General features: G+C 39.8%; 1 protein-coding gene across 3 annotated transcripts in view; it reads right to left on the reverse strand.

Moving 5' to 3' along the window:
- Nucleotides 1-2,586: 2,586 nt before the first annotated feature.
- Nucleotides 2,587-13,903, reverse strand: part of sav1 (salvador family WW domain containing protein 1) — a 33,916-nt gene continuing 22,599 nt past the window's right edge. The window contains exons 3-5 of one of the 3 annotated variants that reach the window (XM_068039088.1): nucleotides 11,933-12,203; nucleotides 10,216-10,365; nucleotides 2,587-3,757 (exon numbers count right to left, since the gene is read on the reverse strand). In XM_068039088.1, the coding sequence (XP_067895189.1) occupies nucleotides 3,544-3,757; nucleotides 10,216-10,365; nucleotides 11,933-12,203 (635 nt within the window). In that variant the 3' untranslated portion in view covers nucleotides 2,587-3,543. The other 2 variants (XM_068039091.1, XM_068039089.1) reach the window with 2 other exon arrangements.

The raw sequence follows: 13,903 nt of genomic DNA on the forward strand, positions 1-13,903 counted from the left end.
AGATCAAGGAATATGGAAACGCAAAGAATGATAAGGACTAACCGGTGACGACCAGCATTCGCTATGTTCTCTCTTTACAGGACCACAAAAACCACAGTACTGCTGATAGGTCTGACAACCACAATCGCAGAAGGACCCAAGTTGGTTGAGTGGGGGACCCAACAAGGCCCGTTCTAGAAGAACTTGAGCGATACCAATTGCGATCGGGCGTGTGGAACGTTAAATGTCACAGTTAACAAACTAGTATGCCTAAGGAGTAGCTCAGAGCAGTCGGAAATGGGGAACAGCAGTGCCTGAAGTTGCAAAGTGTGGCAATTATACTTAAAGCAGTAATGCATAAATCTAGCATCAGTGTCATCCACTGTAGTTCTAACTTTATAACCCCGCTTATATCCATATGCAGTTACTTGTTGGATTAAGTTCTATTCAAGTTATTTGTTATTAAATTGTCTAACCAACATGAATATTGACTGCAGACTCCCATTTTAGGTAATCTGTTCATTATCTGTATGAACGAGAGAGATTGTTAGACGCCATTAAGTGTACTTGAACACATTGGCTAGCTTCGTGGCTGAACTGCAAAACCAGATTCACTGATTCAATTGTAACTCAACCAAACCATTGATATAATTCTGGAATCTACATCTATCCTCTTCACTATCAACTACATGGACAATTTTTGTGTCATCAGCAAATTTCCCAATCATGCCTCTCACATTTAAGTCCAAATCATTAATATATACCACAAACAGCAAGGGACCCAACACTGAGCGCTGTGGAACACCACTGTAAACAGATTTCCATTCACAAAAACATCCGTCAACTACTACCCTTTGTTTCCTGTCACTGAGCCAATTTTGGATCCAACCTGCCACATTCCCCTGTACCCCATGGGTTTTCATTTTATTGACCAGTCTGCCATGTGGGACCTTGTCAAATTCCTTACTAAAATCTATGTAGACCATATCCACTGCACTACCCTCATCAATCCCCCTGGTTACTTCCTCAAAAAGACTCAATCAAGTTATTAAGACACAACCTTCCCATAACAAATCCGTGCTGACTATCCCGGATTAATCCGTGCCTTTCTAAGTGGCAATTTATTTTGTCCCTCAGAATTGATTCTAATAATTTACCCACCACCGAGGTCAGACTGATCGGCCTATAATTATTTGGCCTATCCCTCGCACCCTTTTTAAAAAATGGATTTCTAAACTCTCTTATTCTTTATAACATTGTAGGCCTCTTTATCTAATACTATCCTTAACTTTCTTATAAGCCATGGATGGATGTTTCTTGCCAAGTATTTTTTTTTAATGGAATGTACTTTTGTCGAACATTTCAAATTGTTTCTTGAAATGTTTCCCAAGGTTTATTTACCACCATAACATTTTGGTCTATTTACCCAATCAACCTTAGCCAGCTCTCCATTCATTGTCAAGTAATTGGCTTGGTTTAAGATCTGTATTTGGGACTGGAAGCATGTCACTTTCAAACTTAATAGGAATTCAATTGTATTATGATCACTTTATCCCAGCGGATCTTTTACTGAGATTACTAATTAACCCTGTCTCATTGCACAATACTAGATCTAAAATAGCTTTACCCCTAGTCAGTTCCAGGAAATGGTCACAAAAGCATTCTACAAACTCAGACCACATTTGCCAATTTGATTTGTCCAGTCTATGTGAAGATGAGTGTCCTAAAATTATTAGATTGCCTTTGTTACAAGCTCCAGTAATTTCTTGCTTAATGCTCTGATCAACAGTACAACGACCATAAACTACTCCTGGTGTGGTCTTGCCATTGCTATTCCTAATCTCCACCCATACAGATTCTACTTCCTTACCTTCTAAGCCAAGATCCTTTCTCACTACTGTCCTGGTGTTATCCTTTACTATCAGGGCTGCTACTCCTTCTTTTCCATTGTGTCTTTTTGAAATGTTGTATACCGTAGAATATTTATTTTCCAACCCTGATCACTTTGTAACGATGTCTATGTAATGGCGATTAGATCTAAACCAATTATCTCTTTGTGCCATTAGTTCATCTATCTTATTGCAGATGCTTTTTGCATTCAGATAATGAACCTTTAATTTTTTTATTTCAACTATTCTTTGCTTGGACCTTATTCGCTGATGCACCAATACCATTAAACTCTGTCCCTTCCTGTCCCACTCTGCTCGTTTTTACCCACATTGCTACACTGTTCTATTGTACTGACTCTTCTTGGGATTTGTAAATCCAGCTTCACCTGAACCCTCTCCCCCACCGTTAATTTAAAACCCTATCCACAGCTCTAGTTATACAATAGGCCAATATTGAGATGTGAAATTAAAAGCACTTATTAGCCAAAGAAAACTCTGGAATCAGGAACTTCAAATTACACAATGAATTTTCAAAACATTGTACAGGACTATGAATTGTATACTCCAGAAACATTATAGTGTACAAAAACAGAATTGTTTTTTAAAAATATATTTTTTCCCCTTGGGTACACATATAAGGCAACAGTTAATATTGCTGACGGTGATAGTATCTTTTACCAAAAAGTGATAGCAATTCCTAACTGGTTATGGAGAATGTATGAAATGAATAAAAAGGACACAAAGTTTATTGGAATTTAAGTTTATACATATTATTGCACTAAATAAAAAATAAATAGCAATTTGTCTACTACTGAATTGCTGAAACCACGTAGTGTGAAATTTCCATCTACTTAAAGCTTGGCATCTATGAAAATACACTCCTGCTAATCAGCTTATTTGTACAAAACATGATTACAGTTTGTATAAAATGCTTCAGTTTATAGATTACAAGAGTGAAAATATTGTATCCCTGATTTATTTGCAAGAGAATTCTGAAATAACTCAGTGACTGGTCAGTTCAAGCAAACTGCTTGCTAAACAAGCCAAAAAAAAAAAGCCACATTGCACCCAAGGAACAAAGTTGTCTTCAATGAATGCAATATGTGGAGATAAAGTAATAAAAAAAGGGACAAAAGTAGCACAGTGGAATGCCAAACTGGCTATGTTTATGATTTTGCACTTTTCATGACTATTAAAACCGTTGGCATATAATAATGCCATTATAATATCAAACATTGCTTCCAATGTTCACAAGAAAGTCCTTGGAGTTTGACTTTGTATGTAAACACAGACACATTAATGTTTTCTTACCAAATTAGTGTTGGATACTTAACTTTATTTCAAGAAATAAGCTAAACAGTCCCCGCTTAAAGCTATAAAAGCAGACCTTGATGTCTGTTACAAAATTGTTGCTTCTGGAGCAATATTTGTACTTTTACATTGAGGCACAGACTGCACAAAGACCAGGAAAAAGAGATAAACCAATATATACAGAAACACATTATATGGAGCATGTTCTGTTTAATTGGTCATAAAGTTGAAATTTAGAGGCAAGATTACCTCCTCCAAGCTGTTTTTCTTCTTCACTGGAAATGCAGCAAAAATGATACTTTGCATCAGAAACAAAAATGTTGTATGAAGTAAAACAATGTCTAGTGTTCACATACTTAGGCTGTCAGACATTTGCTGGAAAATTCTTGCTATGATGTTGTGCATACCATTGCTGCCTTTGCTTGCGATTTTCAATTTCTGTCAAAAGCGCCTGTCTATAAGCCTCATAGGACTTCACAATCATTTCCAATTCCTTCATGAAGAGCAGTTTCAGCAATCCTTGGTAAGTGTCCAAGTCTGCTAGTTGGAAGAGCTCCCACTTCAGAATGTGATCATATCTGCAATGATGACAAAGACCAACAGCAACATCAACTTTCTGAAAACAGCACAGCCCTCATCTTAACATGCATGATTTGCACTTCAAAACTATTCAAATGAATATTGATGGGTTGGAGAGTGGAACTGCATGGGTAGAAAAACATTATAATGCAATAATACACAAGCCATTATTATATGCAACATGTGGCAAATTTGCATTATTCAAAATCAAAAATTCTAAATGATTTTCCTACGTTCCAAAATAAAATTCTTTTAATGGTCATATTCCCAAAAATAAAAATATATACAACACACAATAGGTTTCACTTAGAGTTCTCCGAGAGGGTACAGCTGGAATTTCATGTAGTCCAGCTCAAATGGAGACAGAGACCAGAGTGGAGGGGTATTACCTCCAAGCCTTACATCTACAGTTTGGTTCAAATTCAGCCTTAATGTGTTTAATAAAAGTTACATCTCTTCGTTGTTTGCAAAAGCCTTTCATGCATAAGCATTGGTACCCCAGACCCACTTTGCATTAGGTATATGTATGCTATGTAGTACTGACAACTTGGTTTAAATTCTCTTCCACCATCACCACACCTCCACCCCTCAATTTATTATTTCTCCACCAATTTTCTCTCCTTCCTTGTTCTCCTGAAGGTGCTGACTGATTTTCCAGGTGCACTTTATGAGTCACCATCCTAAATCTCATCTTAGTGGCACTAGTGACTGTGAAGTCTGAACAGTGAGCAGCAGCAAGCTGTTCCACTGCAGGATCATGCAGGAGCACAATCTGATCCTCAAGCAGATATTCACACACCTGCAGTTGCCACAGGAGTTGCTTTGTAGCAATCAGGAATAACAGCCTTGGTTTATGGTTTCTTCAAACTTGACCACAAAAGCCAACTTAGCACACCGACTGCCACCTTGGCTGAGTACAGATGGACATGCCAGTCCACAAGGCACAGTTAAACACTACATAATCTCAGAGCTACTGAGGAACACCTGCATCTTTCTGGTGAGCATAAATTTCTCATTTTTGACTGGGAAATTGATAATTAGTATAGACAAGTAGCAACTGAAGTAGGAAAATTCCCCTTCCCCAACATTACTTTTTGCTTAAATAAAAGCAAAATACTGCGGATGTTAGGAATCTGAAACAAAAACAAGAAATGCTGGAATCACTCAGCAGGTCTGGCAGCATCTGTGGAAAGAGAAGCAGAGTTAACGTTTCGGGTCACTGACCCGAAACGTTAACTCTGCTTCTCTTTCCACAGATGCTGCCAGACCTGCTGAGTGATTCCAGCATTTCTTGTTTTTATTACTTTTTGCTTCCTATTTGGCTCCTATCTTCACAGTTTGTTTAGCATATCTGGTTCAGTGACCATATGAGGTGAGAGCACAGGGCAACAAGTAGATTGCAAGACTGATCGCTTATCGATACAGAGACAGACTTCCTGATAACTCCCAGTAGATCCAGCTTTTGAAAGAAACCAAGTGGTCAGAAAGAAATTATTTATCACATTAGGTAAAGTCAGAAATGTCAGTTGGCAGCAAGACCAGATTAGTCACATTTGCACTATTAACAATGATGCAAACAAGCTACCCCGGGGCCTTTGTAAACCAAGATGTTTTCTCTCGATTTAATCCTCAACTTCATTGTTTCCCTTCATAGCACTTGGTAACCACTTATTTACACTACTGTGCAAGAAAAGCGTTTTCTCTCTTGTGCAAACAAGGTCAACAAGCAGCCATAAAATTCAAAAATGAAAACAGAAAGTGCTGGAAATACTCAGCAAGTCAGGCAGCATCTATGGAGAGAGAAGCAGAGTTAGCGTTTCAAGTCTGTGACCTTTCCAGCATCTGCAGTATTTTGCTTTTATTTTAGCCATAAAATTCATCTAGCTATCAAAATACAAAGGCGACAGATTATGGAAACTCACTTTGCTGATGAGTTTAAAGTTCATTTTTACAAAGTTCAGAATGTCACCAATCTTTAAGAATCTCATGGTGATCAACTTCACATCAGAAAGTTACATCTTCTCCCTGCATGCCCCCAGAAAAAAAACAAAAAGTGATGTTCCCCCAAATGGCAAAATTTACAATGATTGCTTACACTTTCAGAAAGAAATTCCTACAATATGCATCTTGCAATTACTAGATCAGATTTGGTGAAAGAAAAATGGGTTCCACTGAGATTTCAATTACTAGAGAACAAGACACAAACATTCCAATTTTGAAACGCATCAAATTGCCCCATCACATTTCACCAAAATTCAATCACACTAAAGAAAAGAATTCTTCCAACAGATGCTATGAGCATTCAACAGCCACCCTGCCATATACCCCTAAAACTTGTAAACTTAGCCCTCGTAAATTTCAAGTACCACAAACCTATGCATCCCATTCTTGCTTCACCTTTCTCCAAACATAGCTCGTTGCACCCCACTGGGGCTCATGAACATTCCCCCAGCCTCAACTACATCCTCCTGGAACAGCTCAGCCATTTCCGCCTACCTAACTGCCAATTTTAGCAATACATATAACAAAGTACAAGCACATAGTGTCCTCTCCGCCTCCTCTCTTGCCTGGCTGCTTTTTGTATGTGGCTGAGTGTTAGCAACTCTTCTTTGCCCTGCCTAGCAGAGAAGCCTCCATACACAGTTGATATACAGTGAGGCCCTCTGCAAAAGATTGCGGAATAGCAAAAACATTACAAATTAGAACAGAAAAAAAAGTGTACTTTTCTGCAAGAATTTGTATTTATATAGTGTATTTCACAACCTCAGGATGTCCCAAAGCATTTTACAGCCAATTGAGTACTTTCCAGGTGTAGTAAAGTAGGGAAATGGGGCCAACAATTTCCACACAGCAAAGTCTCACGAACAGTAATGAGATAATGACCAGATCTCAGATAGTCATGCTACCTTTCTTTTAACACATTAAAAAAAATTACACTATACTTAAAGCTAAAATTAAAAATTAAAATTAACTCCAAGGTAACATCAACTTTAAGGCTCTGCATATAAAAGGTGTCTTTAAAAATGCTTTTGAGGGCAATGCAATAGGAAATCAAATTTCATTTTTGTTGAAAAATCCAACAAGGGAAAATATGGGTCATTCAATATCAAAGATGATCTGGTACTCAGCGGTCCTTAAGTAACATTACATGCCATTGTCAACACAATCTAAAGATCAAGAATTCCCCTCAAAATAGAACAGATTGTTATTTAGGACAACACACATAATTGTATCCTTGAAGTCTTCTTCTTTGGCCTCCTTGTCTCGAGAGACAATGGGTAAGCGCCTGGAGGTGGTCAGTGGTTTGCAAAGCAGCGCCTGGAGTGGCTATAAAGGCCAATTCTAGAGTGACAGACTCTTCCACAGGTGCTGCAGATAAAATTGGTTGTCGAGGCTGTTATACAGTTGGCTCTCTCCTTGCGCTTCTGTCTTTTTTCCTGCCAACTGCTAAGTCTCTTCGACGTGCCACACTTTAGCCCCGCCTTTATGGCTGGCCGCCAACTTTGGCGATCACTGGCAACTGACTCCCAAGACTTGCGATCAATGTCACAGGACTTCGTGTCGCGTTTACAGACGTCTTTAAAGCGGAGACATGGATGGCCGGTGGGTCTGATACCAGTGACGAGCTCGCTGTACAATGTGTCCTTGGGGATCCTGCCATCTTCCATGCAGCTCACATGGCCAAGCCATCTCAAGCGCCGCTGGCTCAGTAGGGTGTATATGCTGGGGATGTTGGCTGCCTCGAGGACTTCTGTGTTGGAGATACGGTCCTGCCACCTGATGCCAAGGATTCTCCAGAGGCAGAGACGATGGAATGAATTGAGACGTCGCTCTTGGCTGACATACGTTGTCCAGACCTCGCTGCCATAGAGCAAGGTACTGAGGACACAGGCTTGATACACTCAGACCTTTGTGTTCCGTGTCAGTGCGCCATTTTCCTACACTCTCTTGGCCAGTCTGGACATAGCAACGGAAGCCTTTCCCATGCACTTGTTGATTTCTGCATCGAGAGACAGGTTACTAGTGATAGTTGAGCCTAGGTAGGTGAACTCTTGAACCACTTCCAGAGCGTGGTCGCCGATATTGATGGATGGGGCATTTCTGACGTCCTGTCCCACGATTTTCATTTTCTTGAGGCTGATGGTTAGGCCAAATTCATTGCAAGCAGCCGCAATCCTGTCGATGAGTCTCTGCAGACACTCTTCCGTGTGAGATGTTAATGCAGCATCGTAAGCAAAGAGGAGTTCCCCGATGAGGACCTTCCGTACTTTGGTCTTCACTCTAAGACGGGCAAGGTTGAACAACCTGCCACCTGATCTTGTGTGGAGGAAAATTCCTTCTTCTGAAGACTTGAACGCATGTGAGAGCAGCAGAGAGAAGATCCCAAACAGTGTAGGTGCGTGAACACAGCCCTGTTTCACACCACTCAGGATAGGAAAGGGGTCTGATGAGGCGCCGCTATATTGAATTGTGCCTTTCACATGGTCATCGACTGAGGTGATGATACTTAGTAGCTTTGGTGGACATCCGATCTTTTCTAGTAGTCTGAAGAGACCATGTCTGCTGACTAGGTCAAAGGTTTGGTGAGATCAATGAAAGCAATGTAGAGGGGCATCTGTTGTTCACGGCATTGCTCCTGTAGCTGAAGGGAGAACAGCATGTCAATGGTGGATCTCTGCTCGAAAGCCACACTGTGCCTCAGGGTAGACATGCTCAGCCAGCTTCTGGAGCCTGTTTAAAGTGACTCGAGCGAAGACTTTCCCCACTATGCTGAGCAGGGAGATTCCACGGTAGTTGTTGCAGCCACCGCTGTCAACCTTGTTCTTATAGAGGGTGATGACATTGGCATCGGGCATGTCCTGTGGTACTGTGCCCTCGTCCCAGCACAGGCAAAGCAGTTCGTAGAGTGCTGAAAGTATAGCAGGCTTGGCACTCTTGATTATTTCAGGGGTGATGCCGTCCCTCCCAGGGGTTTTTCCGCTGGCTAGAGAATCAATGGCATCGCTGAGTTCCGATTTTGTTGGCTGTACGTCCAGCTCATCCATGACTGGCAGAGACTGGGCTGCATTGAGGGCGGTCTCAGTGACAACATTTTTCCTGGAGTACAGTTCTAGGTAATGCTCCACCCAGCGGTCCATTTGCTTGCGTTGGTCAGTGATTGTGTCCCCTGATTTAGATTTGAGGGGGGCGATCTTCCTAATGGTTGGCCCAAAAGCTCTCTTAATGCCATCATACATTCCTGATGTTTCCGGTGTCAGAGGCCAGCTGAATATGACTGCATAGGTGTTGCCAGTAGTCATTTGTCCAGCGCCTGGCTGTTCTTTGTGTTGTGCTTCTGGCTGCTTTAAGTGCTACAGATGTTAATTCGCTGGGGGCTTTCTTGTAGTTCAAAAGTGCAATGCACTTCGTGGCTATGACAGGTTCCAGCTCTTCAAAGAGAGATTGAAACCAGTCTGCATTTTGCTTCACACGTTTGCCACAGGTGGTCATTGCTGAATCACAGATGGAGTCTCTGATGTGGGCCCATTTGGTCTCTGCATCCCCTGCAGGAGTGTTTTGAAGGGCTTTTTCAAGTGAATTTAGAAACTTATGTAACAGCTGTGGATAAGAAATTCTGTTAGTGTTGATCCTTGAAGTATATTCTAAGAAATTAGCAAAATCAAATGACATGGTTTATCACAAGGTCCACCTACACATATTGCCTTCGTAATTTTTTTTTTGCCAGTGGTGTCCATCATGGTGGATGATTGATGCTAGGCATAAAGGTCTGAATCAGATGAATTGAACAGCTGCATTACTACACTATATGATCTACAATGACACTGATTTCACTGCATATTGATAAGATAATACAGTAAATCCCATATCTCAGATATCTACCCATCATGGTTCAGATGAACATGAATTACTTCACTGACAATAAGCCAGCCAATTACTGAGGAGCATTGGTACCCTAACGTGCGCAGCGAGACTGTCCTCTGCTATCCTAATGGTTGGAAGAATAAGATCCAAGCTGTGAGGGTAAGGAAAGAATATGTAAAAAAACAAAATACAATTAATACAATCACCCCTTTTTGGAAGAAATTGGTGCTGACAATTAACTTTCCCTGCTTCCATAGATAGCTCCCAAAAAACTAACCATGCAGGAACACTGCTCACAACTGTTGAGTTATCACTCTACCTTCAGCCCAGCTGCTTAAGGACATGATGCAGAATAGAGTGCAGAATAAAAAAGCACATCTGGCAAGCTACTGATTCAAGGATGTTTCAATTGGTCTTCAATTCATTCTACTGTGTGAAAAAGTAAGTTTCTGATTGATTAAAACTAAAGGTACCCACAGCAGCATTCTTTACATTGATTTTATTTAGATTCTTTAAAATTAAATGACGCATGCTACTACAGGAATGACATTTAATAAATGCTATTTCTGCTTCATTATTTCTAACAAGTGCTTACTTTACTGGAGCCCTGGCATAGACCTTCAGCCAATCTGGAATTTCTGCTGTGTGGTATGGGTTTGCAGGAACCAGCTGATTTCGATCAGTTTGTCGTGGTTGGTAAGTGACAGGAGGAAGGAGAGGTGGAGGCTGGTCGTACCGGGGAACACTGCAAAAAAAAAATTCAAGTTCAAACATCAACTAATGACAAATGGACATGCATAGAGTCTTATTTTAATCATATTTTCTAGTAGCCGGTAAGGCAAGAGGTACTTTTAACTACAGAAAACCTTTCATTGGTATAAGTTGCTATTTAAAATCGATAAGAATGAGTGCTGTTTGAAATGCATGATGTAAGTTTATTTGGACCCCGACATACTGAATTTGGTTTTATTAAAAATAACACACTGGCTCTTCAATTATCTACATGTAGACACAGGTCTAATCCCCAGCCCAAGTTGCCAACCCTAGCTATGCTACTTTGGCAAAGTGCCTCTTCGTGTGGGGCTGGACATAAAGGCTAAAAAAGTGTTCATATTCCCTTCAATAGCTGCTTGGCACAGGTCGTGAAATTAACCCAAAGCAAAAAATTTTGTTGTTGGCAGCTTTAGGCAAGTCTAGATACAAGGCTGAAGTCCGTTGGATTACCACACCTGGTAGGCATAACAAGGCCTCGAATCAAAAGACCTCAAAAGTGATTTCAGTGGAATGGTTAGAAGGAAAGATGTGTTACTTGGAAAAATACCCAATTAACTGTACGCATAAGCTATGTAACAAGAGTACACAATGGAAGCTCAGATCCTACTGTACCAACATAAGAATGTTAAAAATATATTTAAGTAAACTGACAGCAACCTTCATAACATTGTAAAATATTTAATTTCATACAGAAGTGCAAAATGTTCTCCATGTAGAGAGGAGTTTTAACAAAATAATACCTGATAACATAACCCGATTAACTTCCTGTTGCTATATCAAATGGTCCCAGAGAACAGTGCATTTACCTCAAAATCAAAACAGTAATACCATACAAGTTACCCTCCAAAAACAGACAAAGCAGGAACTAAAATATGGCAGAGGTCTTGATAAAATGAGGTCTTTTGACATCCAAGTGAAAATTCTTGCAGGACACGCAATGCAGTGAACAGTCTGGTATTGAACAAATGTGAGGCTGGATCCCTAAAAATTTAACACCTTGAAATTATGTTGGTGGGTAATAGGTATGAATGCTGGCACTGCCTCTGCCAAAATAAAGGGAATTTCAGATGAAACACGTTCATAGCTATTATCTCTCAGCAGAATGAAGATTTTAAAAACCTACAAGTCATGCACTATAAAACAAAACAAACATGATGTCGACACCATATGTTGCTTTTACACCCATCGGGTAATTGAGCAGTAAGCCTATTAGAAATGAAGGTGGTAGAAGGGACATTCAGTATCCTATCTGTAGTTAACTACAGAATACAATGGCTAACATGATTTACAATCTAATCAGAGTTTAATTCAAATTCTGAGTTCACATTTTAAGCATTACATTTTTACTTTGTATTTATTTTGCTGAAATTACTAAATAATTCCATTTTAAGTGCAAAATGACAAGAGTAGTCTATATACAGTAACTAAAAATAATGCATTTATTTTTGGTGCACTTACATATAGTACATGTTTACATATATTTGTTCTCAAATATAATTTGAGAAAAAAAAATGATAAAATGGAATTCTTTACTGCACCTGGGGGCACAAGGATGCCTATACTGGGCTCGCTTGTTGATGTGATCCACATAATAAACACCAAATTCAGGCGATTCCACTCGCTCCCACCCAGGCGGCAAGCCTTCTCTTTCAAGGGGATGGCTCCAATGAGTTGTGTTAGTATTATGGTCTATATAGTACTTTCTTCCTCGAATAGTCCAGTCCGCTGACCAACCAAGGGGAAGAGGCAGTTCGTCAGTACCATGATTTGTTAGGTTTCCCATGGATGTTGAAGGAACTCTGCCCATGCCTGAATATACACAGAAAAGAAATTAAATATTTTTTTTTGAAGCAAAGTATATCTGGATCCATTTCTTAAAAAAAAACCTCAAGTCTGAAGTTTCTCTGACAGAAAATTAGAGATTAACACCTGCAAGGGACCCAAAGAAACCCTTCTCAAACCAACGTTACATTCAGATATTACAATTCAAAATCTTACTCAAAATAAAAATGATTTCAAAAGGAAATTGGGCACTTGAGGGAAATAAACTTGGAGGGCTATGGGGATGGAGTGCAGTCTGGGACTGACTGGATTGCTCTACAGAGACTCAAATGGGCCAAATGGTCTCCTAAGACTCTACAAACTGACATGTTTATATCAATATATAAACGCACCATGATTGAATTGCCAATGCCACAAAACGACAATCTGAATTGTTGTAATTTAAGTTAGATTTTAGAAGTGTAGCCTTATTCACCAATTACAATATCTCTGAAGAGATCAGAGTTAATTTTAGAACTGACCTTCAAACTTTATGGATCAAAAGTATTTATATAAATAAAAATTTTCAGTGAAAGAATATATTGCAAGTCATTAAATTCAGTCCACTTTTGTTTAGCATATATCTGCGTGACCTTTCCTTCATATTGGCCCAGAATGAAGAGCAGATAAATGGTAAACACAAACTAAAATTATATACATGACCTTCATATGAAATCATAGGACAGATTACTTCATCCAAATCACAAAAATACAAAAGCTCACAAATGTTTCACAAAAATGGAGGATGCAATGCAAATGTCTTAGAAATTAAAAAAATGACAGGTCCAATATGAGCACATCTAAATAGGAGTGAAATCCCAGGACATTGATACTGGCAATACAGTTAAATTTTGCTGGTTTTTCATGAAGCTGCAAACCATTGGATAGCCTCCAAGTGATTTTTTTTCAACCACTGCCCTGTGAGCCCTCAAAGGAACTGAGAAAGAGAATTGAAATAATATTGAAAATACATCAGGGTAGTTGGAACACCATTTCATAAAAGGCAAACCTTTCTGTAACTTCTGCCTCTTTCAAAAAAATATTGTTAAAAGGAAAGGAGCTGTGGTGCATCACGGCAGCTCCTGCTCCATAGGAAGAGTTTGGGACCAGTCAGTCTTCAGTTCCAAAGTGTGGGAATCACATTAGGATCTTGTGACCAATGTTTGATTTAGGAGTTTCCCAACCCTCAAAATTGAGGCACCATTGAGAGAACCACTTGACTGTTCTAGCTATAAAAGTAACCCTACTTGTTTGAGTTGACCTGAATTTTTTTTTTTTAAATCGGACCCATATATGGCCAGACCTTGCTCTTGGTCAGTGTCCACATTCTGGCACAGTGTTTGTAGAATGGTGAACAAACACCCAACAACACCACCACCCTCAGAGCTGCATAGTACAACAGAAGGGTCAAAAAGAAATTCCTTCCTGGTCTTCAATCTCAACACAGTGGAGCTACTCAAAGCCCACACCACACTGGAATGAGTGTTGAGTTTGAATCCTGCACCCCATGCAATATAAAGTATGTAATCGGTATAGTCCTGAATTGGTCAAGTAATTATGGTGGAACTGTGTCACTGACCACAAGGGTATGTATGTGCTCCTCCAGTTGTGATCTCTTCCCTTCATCTTGATTTACCAGCAATTTCAATTTTCCCATTGCACTCAAGACATGCTGGACTGCCATTTGT

Source organism: Heterodontus francisci, chromosome 9 (genome assembly GCF_036365525.1).
Source record: "Heterodontus francisci isolate sHetFra1 chromosome 9, sHetFra1.hap1, whole genome shotgun sequence".
NCBI lineage: Eukaryota > Metazoa > Chordata > Chondrichthyes > Heterodontiformes > Heterodontidae > Heterodontus > Heterodontus francisci.